Source organism: Girardinichthys multiradiatus, chromosome 14, assembly GCF_021462225.1.
Source record: "Girardinichthys multiradiatus isolate DD_20200921_A chromosome 14, DD_fGirMul_XY1, whole genome shotgun sequence".
Classification (NCBI taxonomy): Eukaryota; Metazoa; Chordata; class Actinopteri; order Cyprinodontiformes; family Goodeidae; genus Girardinichthys; species Girardinichthys multiradiatus.
The window spans coordinates 21,666,356-21,688,205 of NC_061807.1; the positions used below are offsets into that span (position 1 = coordinate 21,666,356).

A 21,850-nucleotide genomic window follows, 5' to 3' on the forward strand; every position below is an offset into this window, starting at 1 on the left:
ATGAAGCCACCAAAGGAGCTACTTCATTACCTCTTTACATTGTCTTTACCATAGGAAAAAATTCCTGAATTAGTGCTTCTGTGTGTCTGCTCTGTCTTGACAAACCTCCAGTCAGTTGCCACTAAGTCACACTGAGCCAGGTTCTGCTGGAGGTTTCTTCTTGTTAAAGGGAGTTTTTCTTTCCACAGCCGCAACATGCATGCTCAGGGATTAGTGCAAAGTTAACAACTCAATGCCATCAACCGGCCAATGTCACTAGAAGCTTGTTTAGGAAGAAGAATTGCTGCAAAGTCAGGCACTCGATGCAGTGGAGTGGATTTTCTTAGATAGAAAACTTTTAAACACAGCATAATAAAGCTCACTTGACTCCAAAAAAGCATTGTTTTATAATCGGGAAAAAATGTATGTTTATGGAACTGACTTTAAATCTGTCTGTGCCATGATTGAATTACCTATATATTTATAGAAACTGGATTTGGTCTTGTAAAGTGCCTTCAGATAACATTTGTTATGAGTTGGCACTATATAAATGAACTCAACTGAACTGAACTGAATCTTTTTTGAAAAAGCGTCACACAGTATACATGTTAAGGGAATAAAATGTGTTAAAAGTATGTTTTTTAGCATCACATTAAGGCCAAATTGAGGGTCCATGATTCAAAAAAATATTTTTGACCTAAATATGTGACCCTGGTATTGTGTTTCTCTATAATTCCACTACTATTTTAATAAATAGAAATTTGCTTTCCTCTACACACCCCAACAATGTCCTCATACAGGAACCTTCCCTTTGGGCTCTGAGAACCTATTGAGCTTAATTTTTATTTATTGTAGCCCGTTTATCAAATAACTTTTTTGGGGTTGGACCCTCTCCCATCCAAGTTTTAAGTAATGTTAGCAGAACAAAGCAGTTTAATTGGTCCATTTCTATCTTTGTTGTGCATTACCTACATCCACACACCCTCCGCCTCACTCTGCTCAACCATCAAGTCTCTTGTGGTTGAACTTGGATCCAATATGAAAAATAGGGGGATTGAGCTTTTAGATTGGCTCCAACAAGGACTAGTTTACAGCTTGGACTAGACACATTTAAATTTATTTTGGCTTTTGAATCCAATTGGGTATATGACAATAACAGATTGTATGCATTGTGTGTGGTATTGTGATTTTGCGTTATTGTACATTTTATTCTTTCATACAGCATCCAATTGTTTTTATTTGGCTAAATTGTAATGCACTTTAGTTTTTTAATGTGCTATTTATGAAACTGACGTGAAGCTGTTTAGCCTCTAAATCATTTGACAGAATGTTTAAGTATATTGTAACAATTTGTTCATTTGTGGCAAAATGTAAATGTATGATTAATTTCAGACTTTTTTGAATAAAACAGTAGGCTAGTCGGTGGAGGAAATAATCATATCAACAAATTACTCAGAGTAAAGTAGTTTTTACCCAACCACAACAGTAAAATCCTACTTTTACAGCACAATAAAAATGACTTTTTTTTTAAACATGTAAGCACATGTTTTTGGGTCTAATTTTACTTCAGAAATCTTAAGACAGGAACATAATAGGTATAATGCTTTGCTAAGTAAAGGATGTGGATACTTTCTACACCACCATTAAAGTTACATTCTTCCAAGCATTTTGTTTAATACACAGATAAGAAAACATTGCATTCAGCCTAAACGACTGGAAAATGTGCTTGGGAGGTAAAAGGTTAACGAGACATGAAGACATCTTATGATGTCTAGATGAGATAAAACAGGCCTAACCAAGCCTGACTTTAAATGCTGTTTAGAACAGAGTTGTAAAATAGGTAGTATGTATGTCCAATTTTTTTCTGAACTAAATAAAGATAATGACTGGCTGATCTGAAATTAAAATAAAATATATGTGGCAATTTCATAAGTGTTGTTTAAATACCCTAAAATGACAGTCAAGAAAAATCTGATACTTTTAATCCTTGAATGTTAAAAGTGCTTTTTTTTATTTTTTTTTTATTTTTACAATTTAAATTAATTAGAGAGCAAAAAACAGAGAGAAAGACTCTCAAATAATTTTTTTTTGGCAAATTGCATGTATGTGTGAAAGAAATAGAATAGAAAATGCTGAAATCTCCAGAGATGAACGTCTAATGTTAACTTAAAAACGGACAGAACAGGGAGTCATATCTTTGGAAGAGTTGCCAGGAGAAATCCTTCTCCCTTAAATTTTAACAACGTTCTCATTAAATATCGCGGGTTAAATTATATTTGTAAAGTAAAAAGTGGCAGCTTATGAAAACGACGCGTCCCTGCTCATTTCTCTCTTCTGCCGGACAAACTGTGATCACGTGATCTCAGTGCTGAAGTCACGTGACAGTGCGTCGTAAGCGTCGCTTTCAATCTTCTTCCACCACGGCCGCCGTTACGTAGATTCCTCTGCTGTCTGTAACTGCGAGGAGGGTTGTTTCATAATCCGAAACCCAAGACGAGCTTCCAGGGGAAGAACAGATAAGATTACCGTCATTTATAAAGCGGGACCGGAGTCCGGATTTCCCCAAACGTTAGCCTAGCTTAGCAAACAGCCCTGCTGCTAACCGAAGCATAAGGCAGCGGTCAGTTAGACTGTAACCAGACTTATATACTTCTGACTTTTTATCTGCATTTGCAGCTGCTGGTAAGTTGTTCAGTACTGCTAGGATACCTGTGTACGGGATGTATTTTTTTAATTTGAAATACTATGTGATAGACCAACACAAAGTAGAGCATAATTGTGATCTGGAAGTAAGATGAGAAATGGTTTGCCATGATTTTTTGTAAAAGAATCTGAAAAGTGTGGCGTGCATTTGTATCCAGCCCTCCTGAGTCAATGCTGGGGTTTTTTTTTTTGTTGTTGTTCTTTGCAGTAGGGTTCAAGCTCAATAGGATTTCTCTGTGAACATCAGTTTCCACATCTTTATTCAGATTCTCTGTTGGATTTAGGTCTGGACTTTGAGCCATTCTAGTACAAGGTAATATGATCTAAGGTACTCTATTGTTGGCAAGTATTTTTGCTGCTTCTACCGGTCTTTTTTTTAGGATTATCCTGTATATGCCGTGTAGTGTTTTGCAGTTCGGCCATCAAGTTGAATTTTGGTCTTATCTGACCAGAATACACGTTTGCTATCCCCCATACATGGCTTGTTGCGAAGTTTAAATGGCAGTTCCTATTGCTTTCTATCAATAGTGGCTTTCTTTATGCCGCCCTTTCATCAAGGCCAGATTTGTGAAATAAATGCACAACTGCTCATTGACAGCTCCTCCAGAATAATCACGGACCTACTTTTCCGATTAATGCTGGATTTTATTTTGGCACATCCAAGTTAAAGGGGCAGGATATAAATGCACGCCCCACCACGTATCCTTTTCCTTCCACTTCACAATTCTGCCCTTAAAATAAAATTAATTTTGTGGTTATAACAGCAAGTTCAAAAAGGTAGGAATACTTTTGTAAGACACTGTAGTTGTTAAGGTGTTTCTGAGCTACAGAGATACACTGCCTTGCAAAAGTATTCAGCTCCCTATTTCCTATTTTGTTACATTCCAGTCTGTAATTAAAATGTTTTTTAATCCTATTTATTTTTTGTGATGGATCTGCAAAAAATAGTCTTAAGTTTGTGAGTGAAACGAGAAAATTATAAATAAAAACAACTGAAAATTGGAATGTGCCGATGCATCAACTTCCTTTGCTATGAAGCCCTTAAAAAGCTCTGCTCCAACCATTTACCTTCAAAAGTCACATAAAATGAAGTTCACCTATCTAAGTGCCACATAACACCTTTACTGGATGCCCCCAGAGGCTGCAGGACCACTAAGCAAACCATGAAGACCAAGAAACTCTTCAAAGAAGTCAGGGACAAAGTTGTTGAGAAGTACAAGTCAGGGTGGGGTATAAAAAATATGCAAATCTTATTGTTCCCCTGGACCACCATCAAATCCATCGTATACTTTCACAAGGCACTGTGTTGTAATCACATTACGATCCTACTTATGGTTCCTAATTTCCACAAAGTTCAATGATTGAGACCTTTTTTGTCCTCCATTATTAAGACTATAATGATTGAGTAGCTCCACAGAATAGTTTTAGCTGAGCCACTCCAATTGTACCTTGTTTTTATAGCCCCGCTCTATGAAAACATCACATTATCACCCTCAGATTTCTGTTCATCTGAACATTGATGTGTTACTATTTAGATTTTGATACAGAGCCTTAAGCAAGAATACAAAATAAAGACCTGCTTAACCTAGGGAGCAGTTTTCATCTTCTTATTGTGAAATTATTATACCTTTTTGCCATTCTGCTCTTCAGAGCAGCTGTCTGTGTTTTTTTATTTTTTTTTTTCCAACTGGAGAAATGACCAAATATTCAGAATGTCATCCTTGAAGGCAAAGCAAAGGTTTAGTTTAGTTCTTTCACTCCTCTTGGCTGCAGTGCTGGGCAACAGGTAAGGGAGGGGCACAGTTCAGATAAGACACCTGGAGTGGATGAATTCAGGATCTCTTTCACCAAAGATAGTGTTTGAAAAGAGTAAAGAAAATCATTATCTGCTGGAAAAATTCAAACGAAATACTCTTTGATGCCCTGAACACTGGCATAAACTAACGAAAAATGTTGTGGTCGGTTCGTTCACGTAAGGTCATGTGTTCAGCAGGGATGAACATCGAAAACCTCACCCTCTGTGAGAAGATCGTGTCACCCTCCTACATCCGACAGGGCTCTCAGGCTCGTCGCGGCCACGAGCAGCTCATCAGACATTTACTGGACCAGGTTGGGTTATCGGGACAAGGTGTTATTTTTATTCGTTTTAGCATTGCTGCAGATGTTTCGTCCTCTCACATTGTGCTTTTTGCAGGGTAAGTGTCCGGAGGAAGGATGGAGCGAGAGCACCGTAGAGCTTTTCCTCAACGAGCTGGCCGTGATGGACAGCAACAACTTCCTGGGCAACTGCGGCGTCGGAGAGAGGGAGGGCCGCGTGGCGTCCAGCCTGGTGGCGAGGAGACATTACAGGTTTAGATCGGTTTCATTTGATCAAGCATTCATTGTCAGAAGGATTGTTCTGGATATTTGAGAGATGTGAGGATAGTTTTGCATACAGTTTGATACAGCAGTCTTTTGATGTTCTTTTTTTCTCCCCAACGTCAAACGTTGCAAAATCAGGACCCCAATCTTTCTATCCTTTCTCTTGATGCCTCGTATTTTTCTGTTCTACTGATTTATGTATTCAGAGCGACAAAACGTCTAACCAAGAGTGCAGATATATGGCAGCGAACTATTATGCACAGCTATTTTCCCATTCCCTTGGTTCAAAAAGAGTTCAAGCTAAAATGTGTATATCCAACTTTTCTATGATATTCTAAATTGCTGAGATGTTCTTGTTGGTGTTACGCTTTCTGTTCTACTGATAAAGGTTTCTTTCTGTCCAAAGTTGACTCCAGAACAGAGGAACCCCTGCGTTTGCACAAAGTTTTAGGAAGTTTAACTGTTCTTTTGCTGATGTTTTTGTTTAGGTTGATCCATGGCATCGGTCGGTCAGGTGACATCGCCGCCGTTCAGCCCAAAGCTGCAGGATCCAGTCTGCTTAACAAGCTCACAAATTCTGTTGTTCTGGACATCCTGAAGATTTCAGGTGAGTAGGCTGCAGGTTCATAAAAAAACGTGTCAGCCTTCCCGAAATTATCGGAGTATCACTGCACGCTATATGCATATCGCAGAGAACTGCTTGGACTGCATGAAGTGCTAGCTAATCGCTCAGGCTGTCTTTGCCTGTAATATGTTTTTGGAAGTTTTCCAGGATGAAAGCAGCAGAGGACGGCCTCAGGTTTTTTAAGAAAAAATATTGTCGGAGTTTGAAATAGTGAATTTAATTATTTTCCAGTAGCTGCACTGATTTCTTATTATCTGGGGCTATGTTTGCCAACCCAAATCAGAAGAACACTTTATAGATTATTAGTTTATTTTCATCACAAGTCGTATCGCTGTCACAGGATTTCCCAGTAATATTGTATGGTTTCCTAATATCGTACAGCCCTACGTTAAAACACTACTATTAAATTACCAGTTTCTAAAGAAAGGTATTAACGAAAATCATTTTTATGACTTTTTAAAATAAATTTAAGTGGGTATAGCATTAAAAAAATCTTGTTTGTACCAAGATTCAGAAATTTCCTTCTTGTATGAAAAGTTTAATCCTAATCTCGTTTCCAGGTGTTCGTAGCGTGGCAAGCTGCTTTGTTGTTCCCATGGCAACGGGGATGAGTCTGACTTTGTGCTTCCTGACCCTTCGTCACCGGAGACCCAAGGCCCGCTACATCATCTGGCCTCGCATCGATCAGAAGTCCTGTTTCAAGTCCATGATCACAGCAGGTCAGCATTTGACTTCATGTCAACCTCGTATCCTTTTAATGAACAAACTGGGTCTGTTTAAAAAAATTCCTATTTATGTACAGAGTACCTTTGATTAAGGTTTCCGCTAGATATTCTAAACCCTGTTATGGTTCTAACCACCCTCCATCTCAGTGCTAGTTAGAAGGGAGTTCCTCTCCAATCCAAGCAGTTTAATGTTTTATCAGGATTCGAACCTGTGGTTGTGGAGAACGTCCTGGTGGGCGATGAGCTGCGAACGGACCTGGAAACAGTCCAACGCAAGATTCAGGAGCTTGGAGCAGAAAACGTCCTATGTGTTCATTCGACGACGTCTTGCTTCGCTCCACGCGTCCCCGACAGGTTAATGGAAGATTTTACCACATTTTCAAACCTCTGCAGCATTTCTGTTACAATGCATATTTATGTATTTTATCTATTTTCTTCAGTGAGTGTTAATAAAGAAAGCTCTATTTCTTCATTTGTTTGTAACATACTGTCTTCCAGACTTGAAGAGCTGGCCACTATGTGTGCCAAATATGACATCCCTCACATAGTCAACAATGCATACGGAGTGCAGTCTTCTAAATGCATGCATCTTATACAGCAGGTATCAGTTGCTTAGGTATGATGGTGTGACCACAGGGCTGGTTAGAAGTTTAAACACATACATCATCTGAATATCATATGAATTTTAGATGACCGTTTTGGGTTTTAAGCATTTGTTTCAATATCTTTTTTGTTTTTTTTGTTTTTTTCCCAGGGAGGAATGATGATGTTGATGCAACAAACAAATTGAAAAACTTTTCAAAACCGTAATAATTTTTTTTGGTGTCATTTTTATTCCCTAATTGACACCGGGTCAGAACTGTACACACATGCTCAGATATATACATACATCCCTACTATTTGGAGAAATGTTACTTGGCAAGTTCCACTTCAAGGAATCTTAAGGTAGTCCTCCTTTTTTATTCATGTGTTCCACTTTGTGAAATGAACCAGTACTACTGGCAGCGAAACCACCCCACAGCACAATGCTCCCACCTCCATGCTTAACAGTTGGTGTAGTATTTGAAGGTTTGAACGTCCCAGTTTCAGTCCTTCCAAATATTCTTCCTGTTATCATTGCCAAATAGCTCAGTCCTTCCCTCCTCTGACCATAACACAAGACGGATGGCTTCTCCACCCATCTGGGTGGCTGCAAATATTACTTAAGTTTGAAGGTGCTTGTGGAGTAGGCACTCCTTTCTTAATAAGCACCCTGTCAGTCCGTGGCGATGCGAAACCTGTTCTACCTGCAACAGTCACACCGGTGTTCCTGCATCTTCCGGTTCATCTTATACTTGAACCTTGGTGGTTCCTGCATTGATCCTGATCATGCTAACCAAATTATTTTCACCTGTTTTTGCTCCCATTTTTCCGATCTGAAACTTCATCTATATATACACAAAAGGCAGATTTCTCTCAAATATGGTTCACAGATCTCTCTTTATTTGTGTTAGTGAGCCCTTCTCCTTTGCCGAGATAATCCACCCGCCTCGCATGCTGATTAAAAAGCATGATCTTTGCACAGGTGTGTCTTAGGCTGGCCACGATAAAAAGTGTGTCTTTCATCACACAGCGCAACGCCACAGATGTCGCAAGTTTTCAGGGAGCATTCAGTTGGCGTGCTGATCGCAGGAATGTCGACCAGAGCTGTTCCCCGTGAATTTGAATGTTCATTTCTCTACCATAAGCCCGCCTCCAGAGGCGTTTCAGAGAATTTGGCAGTACACCAAACCGGCCTCAAAACCGCAGACCACGTGCAACCGCACCAGTCTTTTTGAATGCACAGAGATAACCTGACGAGACCCTATAATCCACTGTCATTCATCCACGACTATCGCCTCATGTTGCAGCATGATAATGCTCCTGGAAGCTGAATACATTCAGGTTCTTGCAGGGCCAAGCAAATTTACCGGACATCTCACCCATTAAGCACGTTCGGGATTCTTTGGAAAGGCGTATACCACAGCGTGTTCCTGTTCCTGACCACATCCAGCAACTTCGCACAGCCATTGAAGTGTTGTGGGCCGACACTCCACAGACCACAATCAACAGCCTGATCAACTTTATGGGAAGGAGATGTGTTGCACGGCACGAGGCGAATGGTGGTTCCACCAGACTGGTTTTCGGACACCCTAATACTGCACATTTTAGAGGGGGGCTTTTATTGTTACCCAGCCTAAGGCACACCTGTTCAGTATTCATGCTGTTTAATCAGCATCTGGATACGCCACACCTGCGAGGTGGCTGGATGATCAGGGCCAAGAGGGGCTCACTAACACACTGAGGTCTATTTGAAAGAAATGGGCCTTTTGTGTACACAGAACAGCCAGTTGTAGGTTTTAAAAATCCCTCAAGTGTTTGTTGCATCATCATTGCTCCTTTTAAAAAAATAAAAACAGCTCAAACGCAGCATTAAAAGCCCACATTTGTGAGATTCATGTACAAGAGTCTATGTCAACATCTGAAAGAAACAGTAGATGTTTTCTTAATCACATTTGCATGAGACCCTTTGAGTTTAACCGTTTCTAATTTGAAACGTGCGTTGTTTTTGGTTGACAAAGGTTTCTTAAATATCTTCTGTTTCATTAGGGGGCACGCGTGGGAAGAATCGACGCCTTCGTTCAGAGCTTGGACAAGAACTTCATGGTCCCAGTAGGTGGAGCCATCATCGCGGGTTTTGATGAGTCTTTTGTACAGGAGATAAGCAAGATGTACCCAGGTGAGTAATAAACTAGCCAGATTTGCTCTAAAGAGATGGCTGATAAAACAGTAGGCAGGTGGATGTGTTTATTTGTACAGGCCCATCTGTGGTGACCTTTAGGATCTGTTCATGTATATTTCAATACATGGGACTTTCCCGTTTCCCGACTATGACTGAAGCTTACAAATGCATGCTCCACTTTTCTTTATATAGAGAAATTTCACATGAAATCTCTTCCAAACTTGCTCTCCTTTAGACCTTTCATAGCTTCAAGCTGGTGAAGAGTGGGTTAACGTTTATACTGCTGAAGGAACATGCCTTTCTACGTGCCAATAAAAATCAGCTTTTAAACATGTCTTCTAACACTTCAGGAGAAACTGTGTGAACACGTTATAGATTCTCCTAGGCGGTAAATTTAGAACATCCCGCAGATTAATCTTTCAAACTTTTGAGAGCTTTCTGAATGAACGAGTAAACAGAAATGGAGAATCTGACTTGGCTTGCTCAGCCATCGATTGACACTTGACGCCTTTTTGAAACTTTATTCTGCATTGAGTTTTTTGCCTGCAGGAGAGAAGTGTTTTAACCCGACACCCCGCTGCTCTGTGACAACTGCTTCCTATTTGCTAGTGGAAGATTCATGCTGTTTTCTTGCCGTGGTAATGAAGGCGTTATAGGTTTAACACACAGGCAAGATGCATGGTTATACTAAAAATAACTGACCTGTTTTCCACTGGCTTAATGTTGAAATCATCTAGGATTTCAGTCTGAACCCTCACTGGATCACGTAGAAACGTGTTTGAGAGTTCATTTAGATCAAAACCAAATAAGTTTTTTGTTGCAGTAGTGGCGAAAGTTTAGTTTTACGTCTTACATCTTCATCCCATTTTTAGACTTAATCTGAAGTGGTTGAATATCAACAGTTTTTGTTTTAAGGTCTGGAAACGTTCTTTTAACTACAGGTTCATTTGCAAATTTATATTTGTGTTGATATTTGTTGCGAATTTTAACTTTTTTTGTTTTAAATAGTTTCAATAAAACGAGTGTAATACGAAACACTCCATGAATATTTATTTTATTTTTTGATTTGATGATCAGGGTTATAGCTGTGTTACACCATGATGTTTTAAAATCTGACACTACATGAAAATACTATTGAAATCAAATCAGTTTTGTTCCTAATCTTTGACATGTACAGTACAGACCAAAGGTTTGGACACACCTTCTCATTCAAAGAGTTGTCTTTATTTTCATGACTATGAATATTGTAGCTTCACACTGAAGGCATCAAAACTATGAATTAACACATGTGGAATTATATAGTGAACAAAAAAGTGTGAAACTACTGAAAATATGTCTTATATTCTAGGTTCTTCAATGTAGCCACCTTTTGCTTTGATTACTGCTCTACACACGCTTGGTATTCTGTTGATGAGCTTCAAGAGGTAGTCACCTGAAATGGTTTTCCAACAGTCTTGAAGGAGTTCCCAGAGATACTTGGCACTTGTTGGCCCTTTTGCCTTCACTCTGCGGTCCAGCTCACCCCAAATCATCTCGATTGGGTTCAGGTCCGGTGACTGTGGAGGACAGGTCATCTGGCGCATCACCCCATCACTCTCCTTCTTGGTCAAATAGCTCTTACACAGCCTGGAGGTGTGTTCTCCGCACAAAGACACGGTGGTTGGAATCAAAGATGTCAAACTTGGACTCATCAGACCAAAGCACAGATTTCCACTGGTCTAATGTCCATTCCTTGTGTTCTTTAGCCCAAACAAGTCTCTTCTGCTTGTTGCCTGTCCTCAGCATTGGTTTCCTAGCAGCTATTTTACCATGAAGGCCTGAATCACACAGTCTCCTCTTAACAGTTGTTCTAGAGATGTGTCTGCTGCTAGAACTCTGTGTGGCATTGACCTGTTCTCTAATCTGAGCTGCTGTTAACCTGTGATTTCTGAGACTGGTGACTCGGATGAACTTATCGTCCGCAGCAGAGGTGACTCTTGGTCTTCCTTTCCTGGGGCGGTCCTCATGTGAGCCAGTTTCTTTGTAGCGCTTGATGGTTTTTGCGACTGCACTTGGGGACACTTTCAAAGTTTTACCAATTGTTCGGACTGACTGACCTTCATTTCTTAAAGTAATGATGGCCACTCGTTTTTCTTTACTTGGCTGCTTTTTTCTTGCCATAATACAAATTCTAAGAGTCTATTCAGTAGGACTATCAGCTGTGTACTGTATCCACCTCCTGCACAACACAACTGATGGTCCCAACCCCATGTATAAGGCTTGAAATCCCACTTATTAAACCTGACAGGGCACACCTGTGAAGTGAAAACCATTTCAGGTGACTACCTCTTGAAGCTCATCAACAGAATGCCAAGAGTGTGCGGAGCAGTAATCAAGCAAAAGGTGGCTACTTTGAAGAACCTAGAATATAAGACATATTTTCAGTTGTTTCACACTTTTTTGTTCAGTATATAATTCCTCATGTGTTAATTCATAGTTTTGATGCCTTCAGTGGGAAGCTACAATATTCATAGTCATGAAAATAAAGAAAACTCTTTGAATGAGAAGGTGTGTCCAAACTTTTGGTCTGTACTGTGTAAGATTCCAAAAAGCTTTAAAGCGCAGTAACATAAGACGTTTCATCAGTTTTACACTTAGTCGGCAGTGACATATCAGATGCTGCGGTATCCAGTTTTTGATGGCAACGCATTTGACCCAGCCTTAATTTCTGCAGATCGGCCTCAACATGCAGCTCCAACACAGGTTAATTGTGTTACAACAGCAACTGCCAGGAATTGGATCCACAAAATGTCAGCCACACCTTTTTGTGGGTGTGGCTGACATCAAATCAATGGAAAAGCATCTATAGTTGGGTTTAGTCAGGGGTTCGGATACCAAGAATTTTATATTGTCTTGATCAGTGTTGATCCGTTACTCTGTTGTGGGTCAGGACATCCCATGTGTAAACAACAACGAAGCGTAGGAAACCTTTACGATAACAGAAATAAATGTGCTGCAAGTTTCTTAATGTTCTGGATCCAACCGAGTGGAGTGATGGTTTAATTTTCCCCATTTTATGCATCAAGGCATAAATCCCTAATCTTTAAAACAATGAATATGCCGTGTATTTATGCATTTGGCAAAAAAAAAAAAAAGTTTAATGAACGAAAAACAAAATCAGACTTTTTTTTTTTTTTTCCCCTTTCCTTTTGCTATCTGACCTGCCAGTCAGAGCTGATCACAGGAAAATTTGCAAGTTTTTTGCTGCATCACTACAAGTTTAGTTTGTTTTATCTGCCCCCCAAATCTTCTCTGGGTTTCCTATGTCCAGGCAGAGCATCAGCTTCACCCTCGCTTGACGTCCTCATCACCCTTCTCACTCTGGGAGCCAACGGCTACAAGAAGTACTTGTCGGAGAGAAAGGTGAGGACAAACATTACCGTCTTAAAAGCTAAAAATAGTTTGTCTTCTTGTGGCAGGGTGGGATTTCTGCTTAGTACTCTCAGCTACAGTACCTTGCTTTTTCACATTTTGCCACATTATAACCTCAAACCTTAGTACGCCTTATTTGAATTTAGAGCAGCACCATGCAGTGCTGAAAGGTGGTTCATGGTCTTCATTTTCTTTTACAATAATCAGAGACGTCAGAGGTTTGTTAGAGAACATTAGTGAACAAACGGCATCATAAAGACCCAGGAACAGGTCGGGGAGCTGTAAATCTGACCTTTATGGAAAAGTGACAAGAAGAAAGCCACTGTTGAAAGGAGGACCTATGAAGTCCTGTTTGCAGTCTGCCACAAGCTAACATGGCAGCACATCAGATGAGACCGTCCAGAATCCCATTTCTCCACTTTCCCTTTACTCACAAACACTACAAGTTACATTAAACACACCATCTGCACTGTGAAACATGGAGGTGGCAGTATCATGTCATGGGCATACTTCAGCAGGAAAAGGGAACCTGGTGAGAGTTGACCGGAAGACAGATGGAGAAAAATACAGGACAATCCTGGAAGAAACCAGTTAGAGCACACAGCCAGAGCTACAATGTAATGGCTTAGATCAAAGCATATTTGTGTGTAAGAATGGCCCAGTCAAAGTCAGGACCTAAAATCTAACCAAGTCTCTGTGGTGAATAATGTGAAAATTGTTTTACAAATGTTCTCCTTCCACTCTGACAGAGGTGGATCTTTTCTGCAAAGCAGGACAGACTAAACTTTCAGTCTCTAGATGTGCAAAGCTGAAAGAGGTTTGTAGTTTAATTGCAGCGTAAAGTGGTTTTCCATTTTTACGTAGTGGGGCTAAATATAAATGCACCGCCGCACTAATCAGTCCATTATCTGTCAAAGATTTATAATTTATTTTTTGAATCACATAAAACCCAGTTAAAATTGTTTGAGTTTTAAGATAAAGTATGAATAGCTTTAAGGGGTGTGAATATTTCTGCAAACCACTGCAGATGTAAGAAAAACCCATTTGTATTAATGGAAATGTTGGTTTCTCCTGTTCGATGTATTGTTGAGTTTTCCCTAAAACGGCAGCTGCAGCTTGTATAAGATGGGCCAAACTCCAGCTTTTATGCTGCGTGAGACTTTAGCCGTCATTCAGACTGAAAGTAGGGACTCTAGTCTTCAGGAAGCTCTTTGCTTTGTAGAGGGGGGGCTCTGCTGTAGAGAGATAAAATTGATCCAGACCTTTTTGAGTTACTCACAATGCAGCATTCCCCTCTTCAGATCGTAGGCACTGCAGCATTCCCACTCCTCCACACTGCTGTAGCATAAATATGCTGTGGGTGAACTAAATCTACCTCCTTTTAAGCTCAGATACTAGCTGTGGTTTAAAAAAAAAAGGAGTTCGCCTCAGCTTTCTGCGAGATCATGTGTCATAACATGATTCAAAAAGCTTAATCAGTTTTAGTTTTATAGTTGTCAACCAGGTAAAAACAACATCAGATAATTTATTTAACAAAAATCAAACCTTCGGTAGAGACCGCCTTACTGCTTCTATCGGACTGGCAGGTATAGACTTTCATCATGGGCATCAATTATATATATTTTTTTGATCGTGTATTTAAACTGTTCTTCGTTTAGGTGGAATGGATATACATCACGCAAACTTATTATAAAAAATAAGTTTGAATTTCTTGCAGATTTTCTGTAAACATTATATTAAAATAATACAAAAAGGCTCAATAAGTAAACTGCTGGTGCTCTTTAGCAACAGCTGGTGCATTCGTAATGGTGTTTAGATTGGGGCCATTCCAGACGCCTAATGTTTTCCTGCTTTAGCTGTTGTAAAACTAGCTTTGATGAGTGTGTTTGGGATCGTTGTCCGAACACCGATGAACCGTGTCCAGGATGCAAACTCTGACTCAAACTGTAACCCCCAAATAAAACAGAATTGCTTTGGCTGTTCAGGAACAACCCAGAAACCCCCAGAGCCCGTCAGAAATGGGAAGACACTGTCCACAGCTTATGTCACAATGGACTGAACTAGATCAGATCCCTTCTGGAGAAAGACTTGATGGTCAGAGGAGACCAAGATTCATCTATTTAGCCACAATCAGTATATCTAGAGGAGTTGTAGTGAGGCTTTCAATCCCAGACATGGACGGTTATGTTTATTTTGTTCTGAAACGACCCAAAGTAATTTAATATGTCATTCGTTTGTAGAAAGATTTGTGTGGTCATGATATAGATTGGCTATAAGACTGGAGTCCCAGATCACAAGCCAACATTGGCCAGTGAGATGCTAAACTATTAAAAGGTAGATTATGCTTCTTTCTTTTGGTCACCTCTCACTAAGTAAATTATAACATTGTGTGTTATTGATGCTTTGATGTCCATCTGAGGTTTCATTTGCTTAATTATAAGACGCAGTGCAGAACATTTGATCTTTTATTAAATTATATCCTAATACACAAAGCCTTAAAGCCGAAGCTTATCTGGCCTGTTGTATGACCTGGCAGCATCGAGGCCGATTGATTTCTCCCAGGCTGTCATGATTCATAATCAATATACTAAATCAGTTTTTCCATCGTGTCTGCAGATCCCAGAGAACTCCTCACATCTCTCCAGAGGGGCGATGAGCTTTAAATAATTCAGACATTCAGTGTTTTGAGGTTCACTTAAAGCTGCATGTAGCGCTAATTTAGCGAATGTCTGCAACACGGTTAAGAGGGCAGCGCGTTGTTTTCATTGAAGAGCTTTTCGACCCAAACACTGAGGGATTGTCTGGATAGCCATAGCCAGCTGCATCCCTCCCCCTTCACGCTGGGAAAATAAAGTTGCTCTTTGTTATCAGGGGACAAGGGACTCATGGGGACACTTGATGCGGTTGAAACGCTGTTTGTGTTTGACTCTTGAAGGAGAAAATATTCAGAGTTAGCAGACACACACCTACTGCTGCAGGCAGAGTTGCCTGCAGCTCACCCTTTTAGGGCTGCAGCAGGGATTCTGGAGCTAGCAGCAAGCAGAAAGAAAACGCTGCACAGTGTTGTTGTGCAGGTTTGGTCTCGTAACGTCTGTGTCCTGAACCCCTTCGGCTTGATTCAGTCTTTCAGGAGCAGCTTCACCCTCGGTGCTTAGCACTCCGTCAGCATCTTTCAAACATGCTCGGTTTGAGAGCTTGCATTCTTCTTCTCCTGCTCCTCTAATTGGTCCCGGAGGTGGAAGTGTGATGCAAACAAACATCCCAGCTGAGAGGAGGCAGGAGGTGGATGCTCTGGCTCCAGTGAAACCTGAAGCAGAAACACAGAGTCAGATTTATTTTGGATTACTGTTAAACTTGCTGGATTAGCAAAAACCCAAAGCCTGCTGCTGTTTAAATAAAGCTCTGGTTGTTGCCAAAAATAGCTTCCTGATACAGTCCACTCTGCTGTATGTTTCTGCCCCCTCTTGCTTTCTGTCTGTACACGGCCTGCAGGAGATTTATTCCTTCCTGGTTGAGGAGCTGAAGAATCTTGCATCTGCACATGGGGAGAGGTTGCTTCACACCCCACATAATCCCATATCTCTAGGTGAGCTTGCTGTTCTCCATTTCTGCAGAATTTATGTTTCTAACTTTTGCATTTCGACGTTTGTGTGTACATTTATGTGTGTGTGTTGGGTGTGGCACGTCTCTTCCCTCCTTCAGCTATGTCTCTAGATGGTCTCCAGGCCTCGAGCAACCAGGCGGTCACTCAGCTCGGCTCCATGCTGTTCACTCGGCAGGTGTCAGGAGCAAGGTATGAAAACTGGTCACACATTGCCTTACACAAGTATTCTTACCACTTTACCTTTTTTTTTCCCCACAACCACAAACCTTGATGTACTGAGGATTTAATGTGAAAGAAGCAACTAGTTGTCTTCAGAAGTACTTCATTAGTCAATTCAATTAAAAAATACTTTCTTAATCCCAAAGAGAAATTAAATGTTGTAGATCATATTAAACAGGCTTCATCAAAGAGCTGTTGTAGATGCTGATGGCTGTGGGCAGGAAGGATCTCCTGTAGCGGTCTGTCTTACAGCAGATCTGAAGAAGCCTCTGACTGAAGACACTGTTGTACAACAATAAGGAGGATGCTCAGGGTTCTCCATAATGTTCTTCATTTTGTACAATGATCTCCAGAGGAGTGTCCAGAACAGATCCAGCCTATTATTTATCAGCTTGTTGAGCTTTTTTAAGTTCCTGGCTCTGATCCTGCTACCCCAGCAGATGATGGCAGAAGAGATCACGCTCTCCACAACAGACTTATAGAAGATATGCAGCATCTTGCTGCAAACATTGAAGGACCTAAGCTTCCTCAAGAAGGACCTACGAGTCAACATGCATGCCATGTAATCTCAGTCTAAATGCAGCTCCTCTGTGAAGACCTCAGAGGTACGTTGGAGAATAGCATCATGAAAATCAATATCCCAAACTTTGAACAGATCACTGTTCAATCGTCATATCATAATAAAGTGTGGCACAACTGCAAACCTACCAGCATGTAGCTGTAAGAATTATGATTATTAATTCATTAATATTTATCAAGAATTATAATTTTAAATCATAATTTGAAAAAAAAAAATTCTTAACCAAAATCATTACTTATGAATAGAAATCAGAGATGTCCTCTGGTGTTGTGATTATGGGCTCAAAGCTCTTTAATAATTACAATTAGCTATTCATCGTTAATAATTCATAAATTATTAACCAAAACCACAAAATGTCACTGTTTATTCAACCACTTCACCGAAGGTGGGGGAACTTCGACCTTGTTTTGACAGATAAATCACTCTTGCATGAAATAAACACAAACGCTTCACTTAATTATATATATAAAGATTTATTGAAGCCAAATAATCTTGATATACCATTATTCTGGTCCACAAACCTTCACCTAACTAACAAGCACTATTCTACACAAAGGGAATAAAAATGACTACCTAACAATGATAATAAAAGAAAAACATATATGCGCATTTAGTGTCTATGAAGATCAAACCAGTAGTTTTATGGACAAAATGTGTAATTTGGGTTAAATGGAAAAAGAAATCCTCCTGTTGTGTTGATGTCTCGATCGCAGCGATCAGCTGATAAAACGGTGGGGCCACGCCCCTTTAGCCACTACCAGCTGATCGCCCCAAATCTTAACAAAGAGTCATAAGCTCTGAGGCGGGAACTCATTGGAAAATCTCCAGCAATAAAACTGGAACAAAGAATGGTCAGGCGAGGCCCAAACTGCAGTTGCTTTGAATGAAAAACTTTTAAAAGTCCAACTTCTAACTCCTGGCTGATTTGGGATCAGCCGGACAAACATTAACCACGCACAATTCAGCAGCGCTTGCGCACCAAATCAAAACACAGCTCGACATAAAACACTTCAATCAGTATTGCATGCAACAAGTTAATACCTGAGACTAACTACTGGTGATTCTAAACCACCTTCACTATGCCTCATCCTGCCCAGACCTCTAAATGCACTTATCCGGTTTAATATGAAAAGAACGAAATTACTTTGACGTTGATTTCTTCTCTCCACCGGTTGAGGAGGGATCAAGTCTGAAGAAAAATGAAGGAGGGGGGACCACGCATCCGTCATCAAATTAAAGAAAAAAAACGGTCATTTCTCATTTGTCCAGGAGGGGAAAATATGAAGAACCGTTTAGTCGACTGAATCAACAAGGAGGGAAACTCATCTCCTTTGAAATAAAACCTCTGGGTTTTTCACCTGCGCCGGGTGTCGGCGTGGTCTTCGATCAACCTTCTTGTATCAGACAGATTTCCAGCTTTCAAGCTCTTTCGGGAATGGCCTTGTGGAGCAAAAGTTCGCCTGCGAGGTTTTGTCTCTCCAGATATGCACCTCCGTTGCGTCGTCTCGTAAGACACGCTGGAAATGGCAACGAAAGTTTATTTTCTGCGGGTTTTACAATCCCGGGTGATGTCAGAGCTGTGACGTCTGTTGAGCTGCGCTTGTTCAACTCTGCGACCAAAGTGGATGAATCCAACAAAGCCGTACACCTAAATTTGGCCAGGTAAGGACAGCCCTGATGAGAGATGCAGCTTAGGGGCCCTGGGTTACTCGGAAGGAGCTGCAGAGATCCACAGCTCAGGTGGGAGAATCTGTTCACAGAAGAATAATTAGTTGTGGACTCCACAAATCTGACCTTCATGGAAGAGTGGCAAGAAGACAGTCAGAAAAAAAGCCTTAAATCCCGTCGAATGTGCAAAACAATTATTCTTTTAGTTGGTCTATAAATTAAAAGCTTACGAAATACGTTATGTTTGAGGCTGTAAGGTGACAAAGTGTATGAATATTGGTATAAAAATGCAAGGTAGTCAAATAAAAAAGAGAAAGGAAAAGAATGTGGAGGCTTTTAACACAGAAGCCTTAATTTTAAAATGACTTCAGGATGAGCTGAACGAATAAGGAAACTGGCCCGTGGTTATCACTGATTAGGCAAATGGATGAGCTGGAACTACTTTAGAAGATTAGACTGCCCATCCTCTCAGAGCCAGCTCCTAAGTTACTAGATTGTTTCTATTAAAAGTGGAAAGATGTCTGCAGAAAGCATCAATGTTTACCAATGTCAGAGCCTGCAGCCTCATTCTGCTTTTAATCCTGTCACATTCTCACTTGAACCTTAAATAACATTTTCCAGTTACAGAAATCGTTGAACTTTTATGAACTTGGCTATTCTCTGCATCAATACTTTGAGGGGAAGTTTCCAATTCATACACATCTACCCTTTTATTGCAATGCTTTTCTCCACCATAATGTTCTCTCATATGCGTCCATAATGAATTTAACATTAAAGTGAGTCTGAGTTGTACTAGATTTAACAGGATTTAATAGTCTAGATGCATAGGTAATCTGATTAACCTGGGGGGTTACCAGATAACCAGGTATGGAGCAGGTTACTGATGGCCATTGAGCCATGGAAGACAGAGTAATCTTTTAATTTTCACCTAAATCTTTCTTTTGAGTGGAAGTAATATTAAGGTTTTGGAGCGGCCCACCCAGAGTTCAGACATGAATCTGATAGAGAACCAGTGGGGGAAGTTTAAGATTAGGGTCATGGCAAGGAATTTAGAGAGAAATAATTAAAAATCTGGAGACGTCTTTACTCAGTGGAGACAATTTGTTTCTGTTTGTCCAGTCCGACTTTAATCTTTAGCTTTAAGGTTATTGTTTCAGAAGAGCATTTCTCTTTATTTTGATGTCTCTAGGGTGATACCGCTGGGTAAGGACCAGACCATAAGCGGACACACCTTCCGTGGGTTCATGTCGCACTCCGAGTCCTACCCGTGTCCGTACCTTAACGCCGCCTCGGCCGTAGGCATCACCCGACAGGACGTGACGCTGTGCATGAAGAGGCTCGACAAGTGTCTGAACGCTCTGAAGAAAGATGGGAAAGCAGCAAGAAGTGGCTCCCCAGTACCTCAGACCAATCAGGAGGTGCCCGATAAAGATTGACTGAGCAGAGAAAATTTGAGCCTCTCTTTAATTTAATCCGGATTTATGCTTTAAGAGACTTGCATTCTTAAATGTATGCTAAAAATCTGAAGATTCATCATTTATAAAGATTTTATTTATAATTAAACCTGCTTTCACTGTGGTGTCTGGCTGAAATATTGTGAAAATGCAGTCAGTCCCTCTCTCGGATTAAAAAAATAATAGATTTTTGATGTGTGTGGTGCCTTGTCTTCTGCAGCAAGCTGTAACGTGATCTGAATGCTGCTGCGCCACTAACTCCATCTGAAGCCTGTTTAGTGGATTAGCTCGCTTTATTTTTAGCCTCTGTTAGAGATCACATGGAAAAGATAATTAATAAAAGGTCCAATCATAGATCAGCCCTGTGGTTGTAGACGGAAACCTTCACTTTGCACCTCAAGATGACAAAACAACAATTGGAAGAGTTTTGCTTTTTGACTTAATTTCGCACCATGATTTCTGCACCTGTACTTCATCTTCTGCATCTAAGGAAAGCTAGTTGAAGGTTGTAGGAGATCTTGGCTTTAAAGCAAGGATCAGACTTTAAATCCAGCCATCATTGTGGGCGTAAGTTCAGCTTCCAGATGTTTTCCCACCTGCACGCTCAGAATACATGTGCAGCAAAAGCACCTGCAGAACAACCCTCCACTCAGCAGCTTGTGAAAATGGGCTAGACCCGGACAGTTATGCTGTTGTATCAGCACATTTCCGCTCTTCCCAGCTGTAATGAAACATTAACAAAATAGTGAAAAAACTGTACGCTGTGACAGCAGGCTGGTACAATGCAGCAGCTTGAAGAGGAGCTGGAGGGGGTTGGAAAAGTTCCCAACAATCTATTTTAATGTGCTCCTCTTCAGCAACAAGGAAGAAAAAAATGCTTTACCGCTGTTGCTGATATTGTAGCACTGCAGTAGAAATTTCACAGAGCACCTAAGTAATCAGGTTTGAGGTTCTACCAATATGGTGCTTTTTTGATTCCCTTTAAAAAGGTGAGGACTGGAAAGGAGTGCATTCATCCATCCATCCATCCATGCTGCAAAACAGACTACCTTCTGCACAACCTGAGCTCAGAGTTCCCTGGGGATGTTGCTACATTCAATTCAGTTTTATTTATATAGCACCAATTCACAACAAATGTCTCAAGGCACTTCACAACAGTCAGGTACATACATTCCAATTAATCCTAACCATTGAACTGCAGTCGGAGTTAGTTACTTATTCAAACTGGATAAAAGGTTTTTCTGTCTAAGGAAACCCAGATTGCATCCAGTCAGTGACCCTCCTCCTGGATGAGAGACAGTGGACAGTCACTGGCGTTGACTTTGCAGCAATCCCTCATACTGAGCATGCATGTAGCGACAGTGGAGAGGAAAAACTCCCTTTTAACAGGAAGAAACCTCCAGCAGAACCAGGCTCAGTGTGAGCGGCCATCTGCCACGACCGACTGGGAGTTTGAGAGAAAAGAGCAGAGACACAAAAACAACACAGAAGCACTGATCCAGGAGTACTTTCTATGGGAAGGAAAAGTAAATGTTAATGGATGTAGCTCCTTTAGTCGTTTCACCTAGAAAGAAAGAACAGATAAACTCTGAGCTAGTTTTCAAGGTTAGAGTCAAAGAGAGCACATAGAGTTAGTCACAGTAGAAGCTCTGTCAGTAGCTATGTCTAGGAGAGAGAAAAGGTTAAACACTAAAAGACAGGGCCATGTGGATCATCGATAGAGGTAAGCATTAAGTTGTTGCCAGCAGAAGCTCGGACGA

The 21,850-nt window shown here is 40.6% G+C and overlaps 1 protein-coding gene across 5 annotated transcripts; it reads left to right on the top strand.

The window, feature by feature from the left end:
* Positions 1 to 2,175: 2,175 nt before the first annotated feature.
* On the top strand, positions 2,176 to 20,282 carry sepsecs (Sep (O-phosphoserine) tRNA:Sec (selenocysteine) tRNA synthase). Of its 5 annotated transcripts, none has more exons than XM_047385993.1 (11): positions 2,176 to 2,661; positions 4,673 to 4,791; positions 4,877 to 5,031; positions 5,532 to 5,650; positions 6,229 to 6,387; positions 6,594 to 6,994; positions 9,022 to 9,151; positions 12,465 to 12,556; positions 16,058 to 16,151; positions 16,268 to 16,358; positions 19,826 to 20,282. In XM_047385993.1, the coding sequence occupies exons 2-11, from the start codon at positions 4,678 to 4,680 to the stop codon at positions 20,070 to 20,072; spliced, it is 1,602 nt and encodes a 533-aa protein (XP_047241949.1). In that variant the 5' UTR covers positions 2,176 to 2,661; positions 4,673 to 4,677; the 3' UTR covers positions 20,073 to 20,282. The 5 variants fall into 5 exon arrangements, with proteins under 5 accessions (XP_047241949.1, XP_047241948.1, XP_047241950.1 ...); XM_047385992.1 differs by having other exon boundaries at positions 2,178 to 2,661; positions 4,676 to 4,791; XM_047385994.1 differs by having other exon boundaries at positions 2,180 to 2,661; positions 4,676 to 4,810.
* The last annotated feature ends 1,568 nt before the right edge of the window (positions 20,283 to 21,850 follow it).

Bases quoted from the DNA above. Each gene is read 5' to 3' on its own strand.
- sepsecs (XM_047385991.1), top strand. From the start codon at position 4,633: ATGTTGTGGTCGGTTCGTTCACGTAAGGTCATGTGTTCAGCAGGGATG. The intron at 9,152-12,464 runs GTGAGTAATAAA...TCCTATGTCCAG, and splicing joins GATAAGCAAGATGTACCCAG to GCAGAGCATCAGCTTCACCC. The intron at 16,359-19,825 runs GTATGAAAACTG...TGATGTCTCTAG, and splicing joins CGGCAGGTGTCAGGAGCAAG to GGTGATACCGCTGGGTAAGG.